Source organism: Gastrolobium bilobum, unplaced genomic scaffold (assembly GCF_033153095.1).
Source record: "Gastrolobium bilobum isolate Gb01-03AN ecotype WA unplaced genomic scaffold, APGP_CSIRO_Gbil_v1 utg20024, whole genome shotgun sequence".
NCBI classification, from domain to species: Eukaryota; Viridiplantae; Streptophyta; class Magnoliopsida; order Fabales; family Fabaceae; genus Gastrolobium; species Gastrolobium bilobum.
In genome coordinates, this window is record NW_026895953.1 from 46,341 (window position 1) to 72,046 (window position 25,706).

The 25,706-nt window shown below is 37.7% G+C and overlaps 1 protein-coding gene across 1 annotated transcript; it reads left to right on the forward strand.

Annotated features, from left to right (window-relative positions):
• The first annotated feature begins 9,310 nt into the window (after positions 1-9,310).
• LOC133296945 (PLASMODESMATA CALLOSE-BINDING PROTEIN 3-like) lies at positions 9,311-14,985 on the forward strand. The gene is made up of 4 exons (XM_061495990.1): positions 9,311-9,424; positions 9,963-10,199; positions 10,347-10,380; positions 14,530-14,985. The coding sequence occupies exons 1-4, from the start codon at positions 9,373-9,375 to the stop codon at positions 14,771-14,773; spliced, it is 567 nt and encodes a 188-aa protein (XP_061351974.1). The 5' UTR covers positions 9,311-9,372; the 3' UTR covers positions 14,774-14,985.
• Positions 14,986-25,706: the final 10,721 nt, after the last annotated feature.

Genomic DNA, 25,706 nt, shown 5'->3' on the forward strand with positions numbered 1-25,706 from the left:
GGACACAGCGCAATCACGTTTCACAAGTTGTGTGGAACGAGGATAAGGACAGGGGGTTAAAGACGAGGCGAGGGAAACTTCAGGGGGGACCCCATCATGATGATATACCAGACGTTGTCACTGACTATTTGACACAGGCTGGGTTCATACACGTGGCACATATGAGTCATATTTGACACAGGCTGGGTTCATACACATGTTAAAGGGAGCAAGAAACACGCCCATTACTGTATGTAAATTTTACCAGACCAGTAATGGGCATGTTTCTTGCTCCCTTTAACACCATGTTTATGGATTCTGCCAAGTTTGTTGTCATATGCCCAAATCTTCGTCCATCAAGGTCATGTGCACGCGACCACTTTTCCTTAGGGATGGCATCAATCCATTCCGCTACCTGCCTGCTTGTGTCGTGAAATCGTGCTAGCGACCTCTCAAAATCCACCATGCAAGGAGTATATCCTGCGAACAATTTAAAAACACACAGTTGACGCTTAACGAAAAACTACAACATTTTAATTCACCAATCATAGTGTGCAACATACCTATATTCATCAGGCTAGCCTTCAATTTGTCATTTCTAAATCGTTGATTAAAATTGCTTGCAACATGTCGCAGGCAAAACACATGAAATGCATGGGGTGGCTGCCATAGGGGATTATTTTCAACAGCCGATAATATGCTAACATGCCGGTCTGAAATTAGACATATATTCTGCCCTTGTGTGATGTGCTGACGAAGATTGACAAGGAAGTATGACCAAGCCTCGAATGTCTCACCCTCAACAACGACAAATGCAAGTGGCACACATTCATTACTACCATCTTGAGCTGTGGCAATCAACAACTTTCCCTTATATTTTCCGTATAGATGAGTGCCATCAATTTGTATCATTGGTTTGCAAAATTTAAATGCCTCACAACATTGTCTGAAAGTCCAGAAACAACGAACAAATACACGTTTTTCGGGAACCAACTGCCCCGCAACAAAACAATCCGTTGTTTGAATATTGTAAAAGGAACCTGGTGAAAAACGAAGCATATATTCAAACCAGCTGGGTAAAAATGCATAGGATTCCTCCCAATCACCATATAACATTGCCATGTGTAACATCCCGTAAAAAACTAGGAACTTATACATATTGTATTTAGCAATGTGGAAGTACTCTTGAATTCAAAATATATAAATTGCTATGAGGAATATGGATACTTATGCTAAATTCGAATTACGTGCATTACATGCTTTGATTTCAAGTTATATGACTATTAGTAGGGAATTAATATTGAGTGAGGGAAGAATCGAATGAAACTTGGCCATTCCCAAGTACAAGTCGTCGGCCATGTTAGAAGAAAGGAGACATGAATTGCTTTTCCCACTCCCTAGGCGACACATCAGAGATTCATAAACCCAAGGCTTTCTTCATTCATGATTAAAAAGTAGATTCACTTTTCCCTTCCCCCTAGGCGAAATTGTCATCATGAAAAGAGTCAAGAGCATGGCTTGTCTTACACACTCTACATTGAGTGTTGCACACTCAAAGTTACCCTATCCAACCTCCATGCATTGGGAAGAACAATATGACACCTTAAGCCACTATCCTCTCCTCGTTATGCGAGCTCCTCATCACTTGGTGCATGGCATGGAGCTTGCTTGTTACACACACCACACCTTGAGTGTCTTACACTCTACACCCTTTTACCCCTCCCCATGCGTATGACAACATTGAACAATGTGAGAAGACTTGCTTATCCCACACTCAACCTAGGATCTAGTCCATCCACTCTTGTACCTATTTCATGCGCTAAGTGTAGAAGGGAAGAAAATTATGATCACATGTTCTTATATTCACATTCCACTCCAGCTTTGCATGTTTACCATGTGTCAACCAAAATCTTCCACCACTCCTTGCATGTACGCCACCTATACATTTAGAAGGCCCACATGCCAAAGCTCACCTATCTTTGTATCTCCCTTGCATGCGTATAGAATATGTAAAAAGCAAACTGATTGCCTGCTTAAGTATCCAAATCCTTTAGCTTTTTGCCACCCATGCAGCCAATGGCACCAAAAAGAAATCTGAAGGGGGTCATTTTTGATTCAGCACCCATAACCCTTATCTCTCCATCATTTGTGCATGCATTAGGAGAAAGAGAGATGACCATTCTCTACAAAAAATAAACCCAACACCACTCTTCTCCTTTCACCACCCTCAAGGCCGTGAGTATGTGAGGAGCAAAGAAATAAAACTGCATTTTTCCCTCATCTCCTCCTCTATAGAAACTGTGTACTTCATAGCAAGGAAGCAAGACACTTGAACATATTTTCTTCTTCTTGACCGTAAGCATACTTAGAAGAGAACACCAAGAAAGTGTGTCCCATTCCCTTTTCTTCAAGCCGTGAAAAAATATGTGCAGGGAGCAAAATACCTAGGCATCATTCTTCTTCCTTCCTTGTTGGCCGAACCCCATCTTTCAACAAGCAAAGATCAGAAATTTTGGAACATGGGAAGTTTGGTTGTGTTCCTCACTTGGTGACCGCCTTTCATTGGTGGATTTGGAAGCTATAGGTGCGTGTTAGAGGTAAGAGCCAAACATTTAAACCCTCTTTTTGGCATCCCTGTTTCGATCTCCATGCTTAACTTAGGGAGACCATTTTTGGTGATTCACCTTTCTTTAATTCTGCCCATTCAAATAGCCCTAGGATTTGAGACGTGTAAGCAAAAATTGCCCTATTGTGAGCTTGTGATCTTATTACTATTAACAAGTGGATAAAAGTACTGGAAGACAAAAATTATTAGAGAAAAAAAGCATGGTAAGACCGAATGGACATACATGGGAAACATGGAATTTCGTCATTGTTGCAAGTTAGAAGAATTAGTATGAAACCAGGAAATAAATTCTTTAGGAAAACCATGGAAATCGAATTTGTATGTTAAGTTTAGTTTTGTTAAACATGGGTAAAGCTAAATTTTAATCAGAAAATTTAGCTAAGATAGGAACCGTGAAAACAGATTGCGAACCTAGGTTCAAGAGGAAGTGGAAACGTATGTACGTATAGGAAAAACCCGTGAATCGTAATTCTGACTTGTGATGTTCTGTTTAGGTGCGCATAAACGTTAAGTGCGGACTGACTATCGCTGTTGTTTGGTAAATAGTATTGGTGGCACACGAGGTATGTGTTAGGTGGTATTACCTGATGTGACTATTAACTAGTGTATGAATTGTGAATTGTTGCTCACATGTGACTTATGATTATTCTGCCATAATTGATGAATTATTCTGCCTATGGAAATGTTATGATTATGGAAATTCTGTTATGAAAAGAAAGCATGGCTTGGCAGTATGATATCCCATATACATGAAATATATGTTATGACAATGATGATATAAGCATGCATCTTGCATCATACCGCATTTATTTTCTGTTTGTGTGTGACAGCATAGCATGGCATGCATACTCCGAATTCATGTTAGCCTTGAAAATTTAGAATAGTTATATACAGGATCATGTGACTGAGCACGCATCATATAGGCATCCCTCGGTACCAGGTATGGGACACTTGGCATCCGTCCGCATAGGTCACAGTGGGATTCAATAAATGAGGGTGCTGTTGCATGGAATTCCCACTGTGTATGCACGCGCACGACGGTGCTATGAGCGTGAAGAAGGCGTTATATACGCAATATGATATATGATGAAAAGGAACTATGATGAAAGGATTTAATGTTTGTAGCGACTGTTTATAATTTTGTGCCTAGTTTAATACTGTTGCATTATTGGTTTTGTTGCCACACTACTGAGATTTTTCTCATCCCTTTGGGGCTGCTATTTTTACAAAATGGCAGGAGGACGAAAAAGCATTTGAAGATATGTTTAATCGGATATTTGTTGTTATTTGCTGCTGTATGGATTATTGCTGTTGCTGATGTTTGATGGATGACTGTATTCAATTGAGTAGCTTGGATTACAGTTGGATTATGATTTTGTTTCTGTTTTTAAGACCTTTATGATCAGTTGGTAACATTGGAGAAATTCTGAAATGTGTGCGGAAGTAATCTCTGAACATTTTATTATATGCTGATTTTTAAACGGGTTTGCGAGCATTTTGCGAGTTGTCGTTCTGGGGCTACAGACCTCCGATTGAGGTATATTTTATATGGATGCAAAGCCCCAGCTGTGTACTTTCAGATTATGTAACCCTTACAATGAAATTTTGAAAACTCGAATTATTATAAATTTTACCAGTCAGGAGGTTTTTGGAAAATACACTGAATTTTTTAGGAACTTGCGAGTTCTGTTTCGTGGGGCTAGAGACCTCCGATTCGCGTATAATTTATATGTACTCGAAGCCCCAGATGTCTAGTTTCTTAGTAGCAAAGAATATTTTTGTGAATTTTTTTACTCGGATTTTTTATAATATTTTCAAGACAGATCGTTTTTCAGGAAAAATCAGAGTTTCGCAGCGAAAGCCTTTTTGAATTTTCTTGCTGTTTTATTTCTCCAAGTCAGTGTCTAAGCAAGCTTTTCTAATTGATATTAAGTGAAAAAGTTTTTACTAAACGAGAATTTCACACTTTAACGTTAAGTCTCTAATCCGCTTAGCAAACAATTCTCTTGGATGCATACAAGGGAGAGTGTTAAACCATGGCTTTCTGCTTCGCATACCATGCCTTTCTATATGAAACTTTGAATCCATATGAATGAGTTATCCTCTCTTGAACGAGCGCAATGGCCACTGAAGGTTCCTTTTTTATCATCTCTGAATTACAAAAGCTGGATATAAACATTAACAGAACAACAGGTATATCAATTGCAATTTTAATCAGCTTTTTAATTTGAAATTACGTACCTACTACAAGTGCTGCAATTACGTCAGAATCAAGTTGTCGATGATCTTGAGAAAGATGGTCATTCAAGCAAGTGTGTTTCCCACCCCATTTCGTTACCTTCCAATTTTCACCATACGTTGGTTTAATTACCCTGATCCTCCACGGGCAACCTTGGACGTGTGCACAACATTTCATGCTTAATTTTGTGGGAGTGCTCTCAACCACAATTGCTTCTTGATGCTCTTTCATAAGGTAGCGCTTGATTGCCATCTGAGCCTCTTTTTTGGATGTAAATTGTTGGTTAACAAATAACTTTTCTCCCAATTGCCATGGACCCTGGATTGAACCCGAACTCTGCGTCCATGATTGTGCCTCACTCGGATAATCCCAATCAATATATGTGTAATGTGGAATTTCTGACCAAAAAGGATCAACAGGTGCATCGCCTACATGTACTACGTAATAATAATAATAATAGAATTGAATTATTTTCTTAAACAAAAATTGCAACAACCAAACTGTCAGTATATTAATTGATAGCATACCTTCAGAATGTTCTGGTATTTGACTCGATGTTGTGTCATGATGTACAACGATACGAGACTCCCCCAAATCATGCCACGGTTGAAGTTCAGTACCAGACTTGCCACATTCTTCGTCATTGTCCGATGCACTCGCATCCTCTGCAAGAAGACGATCCTCCATTGCAATATTTTCCTCATCATCTTCGTCATACTCCTCATCCATAACCTAAGTAGGGTCATGTTCATCTTCCTCAGACATGTTAACAGCAGGAGCAGCAGATGAGGATGCATTAAGAGGAGAAATAGACCTAACTGACCTCATTGGTATAACAACTTCCTCCGCGGTGGTAGTATCCACATACAACTCTAAGAAATCCTTTCTGGACTGGTTCAAGAACTCTTCCATTACCATATCGATGTCTTCGTCATCGACCACTTGCAAGCTAATGTATTGTTCACATTGCCATAATCTTGTCGTGACTAGAGTGATCAATTGGTTGTCTTGAAGACATAATTTTTGACGTATTTTCTGATGCAGCTCAGCAACCGTTGAGTTCCGATTAATACGTGATGGCCTTTTCTCCCCTACAAAAATAACACCACGACGACCTTCTTCTTTCCTACCGTTAAAATATAGAACAACACGAATAGTATCAGAATTCACACTCATTTTTAAAATCAAAATTTAAAAAGATAAAACAAAATATGAGTAAACAAGTGCAAACTATCAGAGTTTAAGCATAACAATGAGAGAGTTGTGAAGAGTGTGTAGGGGGTGAGTGTTTAAATAGACTGCAGTTTAGTCACTCACGCTCAGATTGAGCGTGATCTTCCAGTGGAACACGCTTATGTTGGGCGTGTCTACCATCACAGCTCACGCCCCATAAGAGGCGTGTCTCTTTCCTGTCACTCACGCCCTACATTGGACGTATCCCCTTCAGTAGCTCACGCCCCACATGTGAAAGTTCGAAATGGCCTTGAAGGCCGATGCATGCAAGAGGGAAAAACAAAATTTTTCTTTGCGGAATATACATGCACATCAAGATCATGCTTTAGGAAAGCATGATGTTACCTTGTTCGTGAAATCACCAGATGATCAAGGCCAGTCTGAAGGGTTCAGACCCTCTAACGTTGATCCACACCACCCACTCGTCTAGGTGCAAGAACTCCTTCTTGTGAAGCCACCGGATGATCACCACAAAGAGGCTTGCTAGGCGCTCTATGTGTGAAGATGGAGGCTAGGTGAAAGTGTTTGAAAAAGTGAAGCTCTCAATGTGAAAGCTTCACAAGTGGCGCAGGAGAGAGGAGAGAATAGGCTAGGTTTTCAGAAAAACCCTTGGAGGAACAACTGAACACTTAGGCACATAAGAGGAGAGTATTTAAAATAAAATACCAATCAGATTTTTCTCCTAAAAATCTGATCATTAGGCGCTAGATAGGAGAGAGAGAAGTGGAGCTGTTTTATTTCAAAAATTGCTAACAGGCTCCTAGAATATTCTCTTGAGAATTGGTTCAAAACCTATTCAAAATTCTGATCAGAAATCTTCATAAGATCAGCTATATGGTGCGCCCCATATAGCCCAAAAAGGTGACCAGATACATCTGAGTAGTTGCATTCAAATTTGAATCAACTCACTCAGATTTTCTCCCAACTGACTGAATCTTCTGGAGCTGATTTTGATGAGCAAATCTTGCTCATCAACAACCCAAATCAGCGCCATATATGGCCTTGGATCTTGTCAAAAAGATTCTCTCATGATACTAGTGATTTGTTCCAACAAGATCTCATCTTATCCTTTTGTTATGAAACAACCTTTCATAGGCAATTCAAATTCAAATTCAAATATTTGAATTCAAACATTCAAATATTCAAATTCAAATGTTCAAACATTCAAATTCAAAATTCAAATTCAAAATTCAAATTTTCAAATTTCAAAATTCAAATTTCAAAATTCGAATTCAAAATTCAAATTTCAAAATTTAAATTTCAAATTCAAAATTCGAATTTCGAAATTCAAATTCAAAATTCAAAATTTCAAAATTCAAAATTTCAAAATTCAAATTTCGAATTCCAAAATTCGAATTCCAAAATTCAAAATTTAAATGTTTGATAATTAATTTAACTAATTAAATTAATTAGTAATGTCTTGGACTATCCAAGCCCATTACAATGAACCATGCGCCCTCCACCCCTTTAGGTGGAGTTCCAAACAACTTCTTGGGCTAATAACTATTATTAGGCCCAATACCTTTAATGCTAGAGCATCTAGACAATTAGGTGTTTGTGTGTGATCCATTAGGTCCAACTTAGCCACTGACATAAATGGGCTTGGGCCCAATAAGCCCACAACCCATCTAATGACAACACAGAGCACTAGCAATGCTTTGTTGCCCTAGAACTAGTTAGATTAATGATTTGATCATCCTATTAAACATATTTGGTTGCCGTATATATTTCCTTTCGTCTCGGTTACCTTCCCATAAAACCTAGGGTAAGGAAGCGTATCAACCCCTGCGATTTAGGGTAAGCTTTATTCGAAATAGGGAATCTTCAATTTACATACTCTAAAGGCAGATCATCTCATGATCTCTTTTACTATGCATAGATTCCCGAGTCCCTGTAAATGTCATCCCGATTTCTCCGGTTTACAGATAACCTAATCTCTCACAGATATTTGACGAATTCCTTCAGTTTATCACCCTAGCCCTGTGTTCTTTGAGGACAAGCCCAACAGTATACCTACGAGTCTCCATGTTTCAGGCAGACGAGGTGCACAATCAAAGCATGCCTTCTAGAACACAATCTAGGTAATAACTTCTGGTCTTAGGAAAGACATACCCAAATATAAAGAGACTACTCTAATGATACTCTCTGTGAGAGTTCCTTATAGAGTCTCTTTGTGGGTCCGTTCAGTGCGAGTTATACCCTTATAGGTCCACCCACGACTTTAGCTAAGACATCTCCATATCTGTAGCACACGAGGTCTATACCTTGTATCCATATACAAATAGATAAGTCGTGCTAGTCTTACCCGAGATTACTGACCCCATTCTCAGTATCTCTAGACTAGGAACATAAAATTAGGAATAAACATCCGGTATTCTTGAATCCTCATGATTGTGATCTCATCACAGATACTCAAGAGATACCTATTTTATTCCACGGGGTTTATCAAGTTATTCATAATATATTAATATTAATATCGAGATATAATTATGAAACAAGATAAAGAGTGCTTTTATTTATTTGCGGCAATATTAAAAAAGTTTACATCTCTGTCTTTATTTAATCATAAGATTGTCTCTAGGACACCCAAATACTAACAACATGGCGTGTCTCTCTCCATGAGAACAAGCCCCATGTAAACGTGTTTGGATGCTATAGATTTATAATATTTTACAAAACGACTACTTATTCGTAATTTTTTATTAAAAAAGTAATAAATTAATTTTTTTTTTACCTGTAAAGCAATGTAAAGCAATTTTTTAAACAGCCTACTTGTCTGAAGATGGCGAATGCCAAAGTCATACCTTGACAGATCGTAAACGGAAAGGTTTAAAAAATAATAATAATAAACATTTGTTTTCACCTCCTTGTCAGTTGTCACACTGGATGTGAATGCCAGACCAGACCCATGGCATGACAAAAAGATCGTAATTAAGATAACACAGCGACGCACTGTAACAGGTTAAGTTCACTTCTCTCAGGCCACACACTGTTCTGTTAAGCTTTCGCGAGTCCCTATGAAAATATTTCCTTCCTTGATAAAAGGGAAAGAACCCGAGCATAATAACTAGTAGCCGTATCTATAATAAAGATGCAAGAGTACCAAAAAAAGCACTCACAGGCCGGGCCAAATATTGTACCACCATTTACACAACTTTACGTCAATCATATCACTTCTTTATTTATTTTGTCTTCGCCACTCTCATCAACTAATCTCACATTGTCACGCACCCACCATTCTCTCTCTCTCTCTCTCTCACACACACACACACCATTGCTGTCTCTTCCAAGTAACATGGCAACTCTTGCTCTTACAGTGGTTCTTTTCGCGTTCATCGGCTATTCAAGTATGCATTTTAACTTTACGTTTTATCTTCTTTTAACTGAAGCTGAGCTGCAAAGTATCATTTTAAACATGGGTTGATATCTTCCTTCTTTTTGTTTGATCTCTCTGTCCTTCTTCTTTGCCCAAAAAGAAAAAAACTGTCAAAGATGTGATTTTTATTGTTGCTTGGTATTTAGCTAGAGTTATGTATCAATCATCTGCAAAGAGTGTGTCATTTCACATTTCTTCCTTTCTATGTGAAGTTGCATTCAATTATGATTTATACACGTCTCTGGCTTTGCTAGTGTAAATAAATTTATCTTAATTTCTTTCTCTCCCCTTTCTTTATCCAAAGATGTAATCTTTATTTCTTATCTCTTAATCTATACCGGGTAATAATAAGAAGCCTTATACTCATTATGGGTTATTGATCACTATATCCATTAATAATCTCTTAACTAAACAAAATTAGAACGATACGGTAACTCTCTCTCTCTCTCTCTCTATATATATATATATATATATATTAATTAGCTTAATCTTTTTGTGGGATGTGATAGGTGCTTCTTGGTGCGTTTGCAAGGATGGAAGTGATACAATCCTGCAAAAGACCTTAGACTATGCTTGTGGAGCTGGTGCTGACTGTAACCCTCTTCGACAAAATGGTCTTTGTTTTCAACCCAACACTCTTAGAGCTCACTGCAACTATGCCGTTAACAGCTATTTCCAAAGGAAGGGTCAAGCGCCAGGGTCTTGTGACTTTGCAGGAACAGCCATAGTTACTGCATCAAATCCCAGTAAATTCTCAACCCCACTCCTTTCCTCCTTTGTTTTTCAATGTATTCATAAAAACAAGGGAAAAATGTACTTAAAAAAATTTAAATTAGGAAAAAGCAGATTGCTGATTTGTTTTTTCTTGCCATTTTCTCTTTTTTGATGAACAGGCACTGCAGGTTGTTCCTACCCTGCAAGCGCCAGGTATGGATTTTGAAACCCTCTTGATCTTCATCTTCTGTTGCCTTTTTTAGCTTGGATTGTGATTCTTTTATTTACTTTTGCTTTATGTTTTATATGGATATGTGGTCTAGTTTATAAACCCTTTCTTGGGAAGTTGGTACATATTAGTGTAGTGGCTAGTGGCTTTTTTTTTTTTGATACATAGTGGCTTGTGGCTTTACTTTTCTCATAATGGGGGTTGGGAGCATTGAATAGATTTAAATTATTTCATCCTTTTATTGGTCAGAATGAAATTTCAGTTCTGATTTGCTTTATTTGTTCTGAATCCCTAATTTATTTATTTTTTGGGTTAAAATAACACTTAATAAATGAAAATATATAACAGATATGTGTAATTCTTTTATTCAAACGTTTTTGCAGCATTACTTTTTATTTTTATTTTTTTTAAGATGAGTCCCTTCCCTCCTTATATTGGGAAAAATAAATTTTCAATTCTTTGATTGTCTTCTTTGTCACTCTCTAACCTACCTTTGGCCTCGCGAATCTCTTTTTCTCATTTGACCAATAATGAAAGTGCATGATGATGTGGCCGACTCATTGTCCATTTATTGGTGATAATATTAATAGCATAGTGGTGGTGTCATTGTGTTTTAACGTCGCCATAGTACGCTGCAATAATTTGGGATCCCATGATGTAGTAAGAGGTTGAATCTTGTTGATAAAAGTCACTCTTCTTATGAAAAGACAATTTTGTCCCAATTGAACTTTTCTTATCTTATACGATGAGGAATATTCTCACTGTCAAAATTTTTCATTAATAACTTACTATCTATCTAATCACCATTAGATTAATATTTCTCTCTTTTCAATTTTTTTTTTAATATTCTTTCTCTTTGATCCAATGGTGATGTGATGGGTACTAAGTTAATAGTAAGAATTTTTGATAGATAGAATATCCTCACTCACCTTATATATATATATATTTTTTGCTATGCTGGGAAGTGGTAACAAAGTCATGAGATGTATACAAAGTCATAAAATGTGGAAAGAAAGGTTTGGGATTTTGGTGAGGGGGGTGGAGTACTGTGCGTCTGTACCCGTCACCTTTTATAATACATGATTCATGGGTCATGAAACAGTAACTTTTCTGTGTGTATGATATTTGATGATAAAACTTTAATAGAAAGCTAGTTGGATGATGCTTCGAGATATAAGCCAATAATAACTTTGGAAAAGTCCAGATTTTCTTGAGGGTTCTTTGACCAGTCTTGGCCTACACATGGGAGCACTATCCTTTTTACCACGAGAGATTTGTTTTGTTAGAAGTTTTTTATTAAGCCAATTAATTCCTTGTTTGTTTCTCTTCTTAATGGCCTTCTGTATAGTTTTTTAACCCAATTTCATAATTTCATCATTTTCCTTTAAGCTGAGAGAAAAAGAGAGAGCATATTTTCAAACAAATATATTAATTATTATTTTTTCCGGGTATACAGTACGTCCGTCAAATTTTCATTTGAAATTCAAATAAATTTTTCAAATAACTTCAAACCCTCTTTGCCAGCTATGTGTTTCACTTTTGTGGCACATAGGTATGGTTCAGATGTTGGTTTGATCTGTGTTCCACCCTTTCGTGTTCTTCCCCTTTCCCATTGATCAGCACCTGTTATGTTATGTGTATACGTGCTAATTTTTAACAACAAAATGACGATGGCAAAAATCGTTGCTTTTCCATGAATACAAAATAAAATTCAAAGATTACAGCAGTTTTCTTTAGAATACACAAAGAAGAGTTAACAAAATATTTATTCATGTAAACATATTTGAATTAATTAGTTTCTCCTCTAATATATACTTGTATTCTCATATTAATCTTATTGGGGAAAGTTTCTATTGTCATTGGCATATTAATGTTGCATTGCATTCTTTGAACTAAAGTGAATTCCTGTGCATAAAAACTTCTCGATGAACTTTAGGTTTTTAATTTCCATTATGATTGAAATATCCAATGACAATTACTGAATACAAGTTACATTCTTCTCGTGGGAATGAAAATGCCTACTCCTTAAATGGTCATGTTTATTCAAAACGATGCCACTTTGAGGTTAGAGTTCGTCCAGAAGTGAAGGGTGTATTGGATTGAGATTTTAAAGGATTTTAATGGATTATTTTTTGAATAAAAAAATCCATTAATATTCAATTAAGATTTCAAAGGATTGAAAAAAGTGAGGTGGTATTCGATTAGGATTTTAAAAGATTATTTTAGAGTCTGTCCGTCCAAATCCAGTGTATTCAATCAGGATTTTAAACAAAGAAAAAATAATCTTGTGGTATTTAAAAATTTGATGATTTTAGTGGATTTTGTATTGATGTGGATTTCGTGAGGATTTTTAGTGAGAAGTATAATTAGGATGCCTCTTTCGCAATCTCACTTTAATCCCTACGATTTCTTGAGATTTCTCTATGCTTCTTCTTCGTTTGGCGAGTTGACTAACTCAAAATCGGGTTTCGCCATGGGAGTTTTGTCAAAGCTCAAAAATAGTAGATTTTTTAGCGATTTTCATTACACAACAACCAAACAAGATTCTAATATAATCCATCTAAAAAATAACATTTTTGAACCATTTTTTAGAGCTTTTGGAAATTTAGAAAATGATTTTTCAAGCTATGGGTCGCAATTTTTCTTGACACAAAAAGATGTGATTGTTGTATTAAAAAACAAGATAAAACAGTGAGAAAATAATAGGGGGAACAAAATCTTCCAAACCAATTTTCGTTTTACATTAATGAAGCGAGATCGATTCAAAGAAAGATTGAAACTTTCATAATATGAATTCATGTTTCGTAACAATACATTCATGAACGAAATTCCTTCGCTACGAAAAATGATTTCAAACATTTGTTGTGTCAATAGATCGCTAAAAACTTTTTTTTCAAAAGCCCCAAAGCAATTAAAGTTTCAATTTATCGATTGAAAATAATTTGAGAAATTTTCTAACTTTCATCTAATAAAACCTAGAAATTCAGATTGAAAATTTTCTTAGAATACTCAAAGAAAACATGCATATGATATATGGTTAGAAAACTTTCATCAAGTAAAGCAAAAATCTCTAGTTTCCAAGATCAATAGCAAAAAATTCTAAACAAAATTTTATCATGAACTTAGGTACTATATGCAAATTTTGAATTATTTTAATAAATAAAAAGATTGTGGGTCTTATAATCATATATGCATAGCTCTGATACCAAATAAAGAAGATAATTTCTAACTCATTGGTCAAATCCAAGAGCAGGAACAAGAAGGGGAGGGCTAGTATAGATATGTGGAGAGCTGTTGTTTAGTAGGACGTCAAGTTACATCAAATTACTGATTGAGAAAATTATATTAGGTTTTACTTTTTTATTAATATCATTGCATTTTTTTTTATTTTTTTTATTGACTCTTTTAAAAATTCATATGATTTTTAAAAATCTTATAAATCAATATTATCTTTTCAAATCTTATAAATTCTATTAAAATACTTTAAAATTCAATCTTATAAAATTTTGATTGTACAAAAAGTCTTTAAGGTCACTACGATTCTAAATAGTCTTTTAAAATCTATTAGATTTTTTATCTTAAAACAATCTTTTAAAATTCTAATCCAATACACTCCCTTTAGTTCTTAAGGGAATTACAAAAAGGAATATTTGGTAAAAATATCAAAGGAGGAACAAAATGTAATGGACATATGCAAAAATATGGGCTTTTTGACCCATGTAATGCAAAATCAGAGATATATTATCCGTTTAATATTTTTGGCAAACTATTTATCAATCTAAACGCCCATAGAGTGTGTCGAGCATCATCCCATGCGCAACTTGTGCAAAACCCAAAATGCGTTTGTCAAGCTCATAGTGGATATGCACGACTTGAACAAGCATTACGAAGATGCATGTCTTGCATTGCCCTAATTTTAGCACAAGTCATGTATGGAAGTGATGCGTGATTTATACGTGCACACTCTTTCACTCGTATTAGATTGGTAAATAGTTTATCAAAAGAATTAAACCAGTGAAATATTTGTTTTTGCATTATATTGGTCAAAAAGCCAAAAATATGGTTATTCTTTCCTTGTCATAAATAGTTTCTCACTAGGTCTATTTTGACTATTGTTTCCTTTTCCTAAACAGCACTGCAGGCACTAGTACAACCCCCGTGACAACCACACCAGGTTCCACTGGCACTAGTTCCTCTCCATACAGTACAACACCTGGAGTATTGGGAGGGATTGGCAGTGGTATGGGCCCTTCAGGAGTTGGCACTAACACAGATGGTAGTGATGCTGGGTTTATACTCTTGGACAGTAGTTTGTTCTCTCCATTTTCAATACCCTTCTTTTCAGGATTGGTCATGATGCTTGGTGGGGTTGAATAATTAATTGGCTATGCATGACTATGGCCATGTCATGATGCTGTATTTTACTGTGCATAAATGAGTTTATGAATGTGAATTTGTTATTTTCTAGGTGTTGGACAAGAGACATCGATTTTTGGTTTTTTTTTTTTTTAGCTATTTCTCTCCTACTACTTGGGTAAAAAGAAGGGCTTCTGATTCTTTCCAAGTAGTGCTTTACTGTTGTTGCAATTAGACTTGTTTACTCTTCTATTCTCTAATGTGTACACATCTGGATCTAAGAGTTTTGTTGTTAATTTCGTAAGAATCTGGGTCCACTTGTTCCGAGGCTCCAAGTTTGTGGGTCCTCCACGTTCTACTCTTAGTTTTCTTTTTTGCTTCCTGGGCTAACTGGCCACCTTATGTACTAAAAACAAAATGAGAAACTACATAAAAACTTATCAGTAAGGACGTGGAGACGTTCTGATCACAACTTACTGAGCAGTTATATTGCATTACTAGCAACTTGAACGGACTGTCCTGCTAAACAAGAAAAGGGGATGGATGCTTACAGTTGCCTACCAAAGTGTTTCCTCAGAACCAGCACAATTATGCTAGGTCTCAGAGAAAAAATTGGGGGATAAAGTTAAGGACAAGTTTATATATATTGTGGAAATGGAGTTATAGAACTTGTTTTAAATCCAGAGTAAATGGCAGGAAACAATATAACAGGCAAGCATATTTGTAAAGTGTTTATTTCGGTGTTCGTAAATTTTTCTTCACGATAGTAATTTTATCACTGTTTTAGGTTCGCTCTCTTAAAGATTTAAAAGAAAAAAAATGGGTTCTCAACAATTCAAGAGGCCCATGGATTTCTTCCAATAGTTTCAGGTAATCTCCCGGATATCTCAGTTGACTTGAGCTGTGACATGTTTAAATTAAATTTTGGTGGCTTTTAAGCATTTGATGCACGTGCTAAGTACTATTGAATATTGATATGAGGCTCAACTTTATTAAGTTGGAGAAAACATTGTTTATCCAAATTTTGCAGCACCTATGCCTATAAATTGGATGCTTTCTTGTTACCGAAAAATAAAAAAATAAAAAATAGGGTGCTAGCTAATAGTTTCCACCATCCCACAATTTAGAGAAAAACTAGTATTTTGAGTGTTATTTTGAGTGAAATATATTTTCTTCATATAAGAGATAGTTGTATTGTTCTCTACTTGTATTTTAAAGAGTGAGTGTAATTTTTATCGCATCTTCTATGATCTTGCCTATATTTTTTTCAATTTGATTTTTCACGTAAATCTTGTATGTAATTTCAATTGGCGTATTTATTGATCTCTTGACCAGCGTAATTAAGACAAAATTAATTACAGTATTGTAGGAAAGTGGTAAAAGACCTAACCTTAAATTTAGTGATTATTTAATTAATCACCGTTGCGTAGCATGAAAAGATTCCAACTAAATTTACATTTATCTGATCAATTGGTTGGCTAATAATTTACTTTATTTTAGTTGCATGATACTTTGTTACCTGTCATCACCAAATCACAATTTCTCTATTTAAACCATATGTTGCACATGTTGCTTCTCAAGCTGTTGCAAATCATCCATTGCACCCATTGTGTTAACAACCGCCAAATTTTCTCCTTCCCGAGTATTCCCTCCCCTCTCTGGGTCATGATTGGCTATTGACTCATCCTAGGAAATTGACCTTATTGCCCCTTTATTTTTCTTTCTAGAATTCATCTTGATTGGAGATGTATGAGATTACTGTATCTGTATTTTTGTATTAGCTATATGTGTACATAGCCACATGGCCTTTATGCTGACGTGTAAGAGTTTATTATTTAAGTTAATCTGTTAGTTTTTAGTTAGTTAGATCTTTCCCTTCAGCTTGTATTTCGGCTGAGTATATAATGTATGATTAAGTTCATTTTAATTCATTCAGTTAAATATACCAGAAAGTTTATTTCTCATATCATGATTTTCTCTCACGTGTTCTTGAGTTCTCTGGGTTCTGATATGGTAACAGAGCTCTGGTATCGTCTTTCATTTTTCGTCAATTTTTCCTCTATTTTTCTTTTTCTCCATTTATTTTCTTGAAGTTTCTTTGAAGAATGACGAACCAAGGTTCCCTTCCAGATTACCTTACGAACCCATCCAATCCTCTGCACCTGCACTCTAGTGAGAATCCTTCTCTGATTCTTGTATCTCCACCTCTCAACGGCAAGAATTTTCATTCTTGGCAACGATCCATGAAAATGACGTTGTGATCTAAAAACAAAATCACTTTCGTTGATGGAACTTTCAAGATTCCAGAAAGCAACGACTCAACCTTCGCAGCATATGGTACTATCTTGGATACATCGTTCAATAGAGCCATCCATTTCTAAGTCGATCATGTGGATAGACAAGGCACATGAGGTCTGGAATGATCTCAATGAACGATTTTCTCAAACTGATGTCTTCAGAATTGGAGACCTCATTGAAGATATTCATCGTGCTCAACTTGCAGATTCATCTACTCCCTGTTAGTTCTTCAACTCAACTTGCAGATTCCTTCACTAATAACTTGTCCCCAGGTCCTTTCAAAGCTCTTATTGGCAAGTTAGGATTGGTGAACATTCACCATCCAACTTGAGGGGGGATGTTATCTGTACTTTTGTATTAGCTATATGTGTACATAGCCACGTGGCCTTTATGCTGACGTGTAAGAGTTTGTTATTTAAGTTAATCTGTTAGTTTTTAGTTAGTTAGATCTTTCCCTTCAGCTTGTATTTCAGCTGAGTATATAATGTATGACTAAGTTCATTTTAATTCATTTATTTGGGGACCATTCTAGTTTTTAGATACATAAGAAATTAGTTACATCAAACAACGCCAGCTCCCTTATCATACTAGTAACAGTGTTTCACAGAAGGCATTTGCATTGATTCACACTAATATATGGGGACCATTCTCGGTTCCATCAATAAATGGAGATATATATTTCTTAACTATTGTAGATGATTTTTCCAAGTTCACATGATCAATAACTTGTCCCCAGGTCCATTTATATTCAGTTCCATCAATAACTATTGTAGATGATTTATATTCAGTTCAATAACTTGTCCCCAAGTCCATTTAGTTAGTTAGTTTTTAGATGTATGAGATTACTTCTAAAAATATCACTTGATCAGTTATCTTTCAAGAAATTATCAACACCCAACTATGGTTTTGAATTGTGGTTATAGTCTTCGCAATTGCAGGTTTGTAGCTACTGCGATGTGAATTATGATAATTGCAGTGTGAAATTTTTCTCTAAAAACCAATGGCACAGCCCAAAAGTTTTGTTATGGAGGCGAGGCGAAGGAAACAAAATGTATACATCTCAGGGAGTGTAACATAATAATGGATTAATATTCAATCATTTTTTTTTCCATATATATAAGGAAAAATGTAGTGAACCCAAATAGACAACAAGGCCCAGCTCCTGGAGTCACCAGAGACATCAAGCCCAAGAGGAGTATTTTGAGGCCCAAACGATTTACTGATTTCTTAATGGGTTGAGCTAATTTATTAATTTGTGTATTGCAATTAACTTCAGTTGTTATTTGCACATGGATAATATATACTAAAAAGAACAAACAAAAGAAAAGATAGAAATTGTTGGACAATTCTCCTCTTGTTTCTCTCTCTAACTCGATCTTCTTCTTCCTCTCTTCTTTTCTGAAAACCTAACCCTACAATCTGGTGCTTTCATTGTTACCTCTCCTCCCATGGCTGACCTCACTAGGATGAGGGACATGCAAAACCAACTCACCGAGCTCTGCCAGCAACTCCAAGCTGCGGAGAACAGACTCCACGCTGCTGAAACCACAACGACTCAACAATTTACCGCTTGGGAGGTGGCTCATTATCGCCGCTTCAACGCTATCGAGGTTCAATAGAATGAGCGTTTGGAAGATATGCGAGCAGATCTGGAACGACAGTTTTAGCAACAATCCAACACTGGCCTCGTCCATCAGCAGGGACGTCAACAAGGGATTCTGGGACCTGGTCCAGGAGGACGCTCCCCTCGCTTGGATCTACCACGATTCTCTTTTGGTAATCTGAATCGTTGGCTATTTGGAGTGGAAAGATCTTTTCAGTTTTACCAAACCTTGGAACTCGATAAACTCCTCTTAGCTTCCTTCCATTTGGAGGATCCTATTGCGAGTTGGTTTCAAGGGATGTCACGGGACAGACTCATTACCACATGGAACACTTTTGTTCTGGCCATTCACCAGCGTTTCGGTCCTACTGAGTTTGAGGACCCAACTTCCCTTCTTTCCAAGCTTCAACAAACTTCTACGGTACAAGACTATCAGGTATCCTTTGAACACTTGTCCAGTCGCGTCCCTGGTCTAACCCCTGCACTCACTAAGAGCATGTTTATTTCTGGACTCAAACCTCGTATCCGTAGTTCTATTATCCCTCATCGCCCAATTGATGTTCATCAAGCGTTTGCTTTGGCTCAGGTTTATGAAGATCAAATTAATTTGGAATGACCTTCAAAACCATGGATCTTTCGTTCACCCCATACCACTCCCTTCATCCTTTCCACAATCACCACATGCAGCCATACCCATTCGACGCCTGAGCCCTGCTGAAATTCAAGCTAAGAGGGATAAAAGCATTTGTTTCACTTGTGACGAGAAATACACATTCGGCCACAAATGTAAAAATAAGCCGGCTGTATTTGGAAGGTAACGAAATAGACTCTGTGACCACTGACGCTGATGACAGTGGCAATCTCGCCATGGATCCACAGGAGCCACCGCTCTCACTTCCAGAAATTAGTTATAATGCTCTCTTTGGCCACCACAATTCTCGGTCATTTCGTTTGCAAGGAACTATTTCTGGTCATTCCCTTCAAGTACTAATTGATGGGGGCAGCACACATAATTTCATTACACCAAGAATGGCTACTTTCCTCTGTTTAATTCTCCAAGCCATTCCCCCTTTTACTGTGCAAGTGGGTAATTGTGACACTTTATTCTGTTCCGCTAAGTGTTCAGCAGTTCCATTATTATTACAAACAGCACATTTCTCAGTTGATTTATTTGTGATTGACTTAAAAGGGGCTGACATGGTATTGGGGGTACAATGGTTGGCAATATTGGGTCCCATTCTCACAGATTATCAACAACTCACTATGTCCTTCATGCATGACAACTCACCCATCCTATTACAAGGTGCTATTTCTTTGGACCAGAAGCCATATCTCCAGCCCAATTGCATCGCCTGGTGGCCCTTGACTCAGTTTTTTCTTGCCATATGTGTTTCACAACTACTGTGACTGACAACCGTGACCTTGCATCTCACAAACCCATTCCGCCCAATGCCAACCACACTTCTGATCCATCCATTCAACAGTTACTACATGACTTCACTGAGGTTTTCATTCCACCCCCTGCACTCTCACCTAACCGCACCTCAACATCAACATCAACATCAACATCACCTTTATCCCAAATTAATTGGGGTCGGTGGTAGATGAACCCACATGAAAGATACAAAACAGTTGAAAAAACAAAAATAAAAATAAAATAAAATAAAATATATATGTATATAGATATGTATATATAAATAAAATAAAAGTAAAAAAGAAAGGGACAAGAAGAAGTGAGGGAGATGAAGGGGAAAAAGACTAAAAAGGACCATCTGGAACATAGGAATAACAACTGGTCTAACCCTCCACCATATTTATAGCTTTTCTCCATTCCGTTCTAAGACAAACCGTCCGCCAATCTATATCCCACTCCATTAAATCTTGTTTTACCACCTTCCCCCAAGTAAGTTTCGGCCTACCTCTGCCTCTTTTTGTGTTGAGTTCTTGGTAACAAACTTCTGTTCTTACAGGAGCATCCGCCTTCTCATCACGTGCCCAAACCACCTCAATCTATGTTCTCTCATCTTCTCGTCTACTGGTAGACCTTTCGTCGAATATCTTCATTTCTTATCTTATCCATCCTTGTGTAACCACACATCCACCTTAACACCCTCATCTCTGCGACTCCCATCTTATGCTCATGTTGCCTATGTGCTGGCCAGCATTCCGTGCCATATAGCATTGCCGGTCTTACCGCCGTTTTATAGAATTTTCCTTTTAACTTAAGAGGGATTTTGCGGTCACACAAAAACCCAGATGCACTGCGCCATTTCATCCACCCTGCTGTGATTCTGTGATTTACATCCTCATCAATCTCTCCACCTTTTTGTAATATGGAGCCCAAGTATTTAAAAACATCTTTTTTGGGTACCTCTTAACCACTTAAATGCACGGGCTCTTGGTCCCCATCTCGTACCAGAAAAAACTCACACTTCAGATACTCAGTCTTGCTTCGACTTAATGTGAATCCTTTGGATTCCAATGTGCTTCTCCACAATTCAAGTTTTCTATTAACACCCTCCTTGCTCTCATCAATAAGCACAATATCGTCTGCAAAAAGCATACACCATGGCACTTCCTCTTGAATATCTTTTGTTAGTTCATCCATAACTAAGGCAAAGAGATAAAGACTTAGAACCGACCCTTGGTGTACACCTACCGCGATAGGAAAATAACTTGATGTTCTGTTACAAGCTTTTACACATGTAGTAGCTCCATCATACATATCCTTGATTGCCTTTACATATTTTGATGGAACCTTTTTCTTCTCCAAAACCCACCATAAAACATTCTTTGGAACCCTATCGTATGTTTTCTCAAGGTCTATGAACACCATATGCAAGTCCTTCTTCTTTTCTCGGTATCTTTCCATTAGTTGTCGCATCAAGAAAATGGCTTCCATGGTACATCTTCCTGGCATAAATCCAAATTGATTTACAGAAACCTTGGTATCTCTCCTCAAGCGATGTTCAATAACCCTCTCCCACAACTTCATAGTATGGCTCATTAGCTTAATGCCCCTATAGTTTGAACAATTCTGTATATCTCCCTTGTTTTTGTAGATAGGCACAATCATACTTTTCCTCCATGCATCAGGCATCTTATTTGTCTGGAGAATCTTATTGAAAAGATTGGTCAACCATTTTATTGCCAACTCCCCCAGGCCTCTCCACACTTCAATAGGGACACCATCAGGCCCCAATGCTGTATTAGTCTTCATCCTCTTTAAAGCCTCCTTAACTTCATGTGTATTAATTCTGCGAACAAATCTTCTATTCATATCATCATACGCGTCCTCCAAGTCCACCTCGCTTGTATCTCCATCCCCATTAAACAACTTGTTGAAGTAGTTCAACCATATTTCATTTACATCTTTATCTCTCACCAGAAGTTTTTGATTTTCATCCTTGATGCATCTAACTTGGGTGAGGTCTTTACTTTTCTTATCCCTTATCTTTGCATGTTTATAAATACCTCTTTCACCATCCTTGCTCCCAAGATTTTTATACAACTCGTCGAAAACCTTACCTCTAGCTTCTCGCATAGCTTTCTTTGCATTTTTTCTCGCCAATCTAAACTTTTGGAAGTTTTCTTCACTGGGACTTTTATGCACATATCTAAAGCACTCCTTCTTATGTTTAATTGCCTCTTGCACCTCTCCATTCCACCACCATGTTTCCTTTGTATGTAATCCATTTCCTTTGCTTTCTCCCAACACCCTCCTTCCCAAATTTTGAATACACTTAGCCATCTCATTCCATATAGCATTTACTCCTCCATCAAACTCCCAAGGTCCTTCCTCCAACATTCTTTCATTGAACTCTCTCTCTATTCCCTCCTTAAGCTTCCACCACCTTATCCTTGGGTTGTGAGCCCTCTTCTTCATTGTAAGTACTTTGTTGAACCGAACATCCAAGACTACCAGCTTATGTTGCGTAGCGACACACTCTCCAGGGTAGACCTGACAATCGACACAAGAAGTTCTATCTTCTCTTCTAGCCAGAAAGAAATCAATCTGACTACGATTTTGGCCACTATGATAAGTGATTATGTGTGACTCCTTTTTTTGAAAAAAGGTGTTCACTAACATCAAATCGTAGGCTAGTGCAACATTCAAGATATCTTCTCCAGTCTCGTTTCTGGTCCCATAGCCAAAACCTCCATGGATTCGATCAAAACCTCCATTGCTTTTACCAACATGACCATTTAGATCTCCTCCTAAGAAAATCTTCTCCTCTCGAGGTATTTCCCTCAAAATCTCCTCCAAATCTTCCCAAAATTGGCTTTTATCAGTTGGTTTCAATCCAACTTGGAGTGCATACACACTGAGGATATTCAGGATTAAATCACCCACAACAAGCCTAACCAGAATAATCCTGTCGCCTTTCCTTTTGACGTCCACAACTTTATCTCTGAAACTTTTATCGATCATAATTCCAACACCATTTCGACTCTTGTTAGTACCTGTGTACCATAACTTGAAACAGTCCCATCCACTTCCTTGGCCTTTTCTCCAGCCCACTTAGTTTCTTGCAAGCAAACAATATTCATTTTCCTTCTAGCAAAAACATCTGTCAACTCCCTCAATTTACCCGTTAAGGTTCCTATGTTCCAGCTTCCCAATCTCATCCTTAACCCCTGGGCAGTGCTTGCCCGCCACGCTCGCCCATCTGCGTGTTGGGACCCTGGCATACTTATCACCAAATCCGGGTGAAGACCTGGCGCCTTGCCTTGGGGCAAGGACCCTAGCCCACTTTTCACTACACCCCGGGCCCGATGCAGCGCTTTGCCTTGTGGCAAGGACCCTAGCCCATTTTTCGCTACACCCGGGGCCCGATGCAACACGTCGCTATGAAGGGTACGCCCCAACGAAAATCATATAGGTTCATCACATAAAAATATAGCTGTTTTTTACGGCCGGTTCGCAACACCTGACGCCAACCCTCCTCCTTTATCCTGGCTTGGGACAGGCCATGCATGCAAGCACACCTAACCGCACCTACAACCATAAAATTTTACTTCAACCAGGTACTAAACCCATTTAGGTGCGACCATACCGATACCCCCATTTCCAAAAAAATGAGATTGAACGCTTGGTAAGGGAAATGTTGGGAGATGGACTGATTAGGGCCAGTCAATCCTCTTTTAGTTCTCCGATTTTATTGGTCAAGAAAAAGGATGGAACATGGCGTTTTTGTGTAGATTACAGGGCTTTAAATGCAGTGATCATTAAAGACAAATTTCCTATACCCACAATTGACGAGTTATTAGATGAGCTACATGGTGCTAAATTTTTTTCTAAACTAGATTTACGTTCTGGTTATCATCAGATTCTCATGGATCCTACCGATATCCATAAGACGATGTTTAGAACACACCAAGGCCACTATGAGTTTGTAGTGATGCCGTTTGGCCTCTCTAATGCACCCTCCACCTTTCAGGCCACTATGAATGAGGTTTTTTTGGATTTTCTTCGTCGTTTTGTAGTTATTTTCTTTGATGATATATTGGTGTATAGTGCAAATTTACAGGACCATATTCATCATTTATTACAAGTTCTACAAAGGCTACGAAATCATTCATTATACGCAAAGATGTCTAAATGCTCTTTTGCTGTATCGTCCAATCATTTCCTTGGACATATTATCTCAGGCAATAGGGTTGCCCCTGACTCACAGAAAATCCAGGAAGTGACAGATTGGCCAGTCCCCACCTCTCAAACACATATCAGATCCTTTTTGGGCCTATCAGGCTACTATAGGCGTTTCATTAAAAATTATGCTTTGGTGGCGGCTCCTTTATCAGACTTATTAAGCAAACTTGGTTTCAATTGGTCCACAGCGGCAAATGAGTCTTTCCAGAAGCTGAAGACTCTTTTGACACATGCTCCTATTCTGGCTCTCCCAGATTTTTCTACCCTTTTTATTGTGGAAACGGACGCTTCAGGAATTGGTGTGGGCGCTGTTCTTCTCCAGCACAATCACCCATAGCATTTTTTAGCAAAAAGTTATCTCCCACAATGCGCAACAAATCTACTTATGTCAGGGAAATGTTCGTTATTTCAGCTGCCATTACTAAGTGGCGCCAGTACTTACTGGGCTCCCAGTTCGTCATCCGGATTGATCATCGCAGTTTACACCACCTCATGTCTCAGGTGGTGCAAACCCCGGAACAGCAACTTTTTTTGGCCAAATTATTGGGGTTCAATTTTACAATCCAGTATAAATCGGGGAAAACCAACGTTGTGGCCGATGCCTTCTCTAGACAGCCTGAAGTGACATCAGTTTCCCCATGTTCCCATTTATCTGTTATTTCCGGACCTACTTCACATTATTCAGACATTATACACATGGAGTTACAGAAGGATGTACATGCTACCCAGATTATACAAGAGTTACAAAAGGACCCTAACTCCTGGCCTACGTGGAAAATACAGGGCACATTGGTTCTATGCAATAACCAAATTTATCTGCCTGTGGGGTCAAGTTTGATTCCTCGGCTGCTCCAGGATTTGCACTCGTCCCCTCAAGGTGACCATTATGGTTTCAATGCCATTTTTCAACGCATCACCTGCTCCTTCACCTGGAAAGGAATCAAATCATACATTAAGGAATTTGTGAAGCATTGCTCGATTTGCCAGAAAATTAAACCCCAAAACCATTTACCTTACGGCCTCCTACAACCCATAACCCCACCCGATTCCTTATGGACTGATTTGTCCATGGATTTTATCACTCACCTACCCCAATCCAATGGCTTTACTGCCATCTTTGTGGTGGTTGACAGATTCTCGAAAGGGGGATATTTTACTGCCTTAACCCGAAACTACACCGCAACTCATATTGCCAAAATCTTCTGGGAGTCCGTGGGTAAGTTGCATGGTTTTCCTCGTACTATAATTTCTGATCGAGATCCCCTATTCTTGAGTACTTTCTGGAAAACTTTATTTCAACTTCAAGGCACATCCCTGCATTACAGCACATTGTATCACCCACAAACAGATGGGCAAACTGAGCGAGTCAACATATGCATTCAACAATATCTTAGGGCATT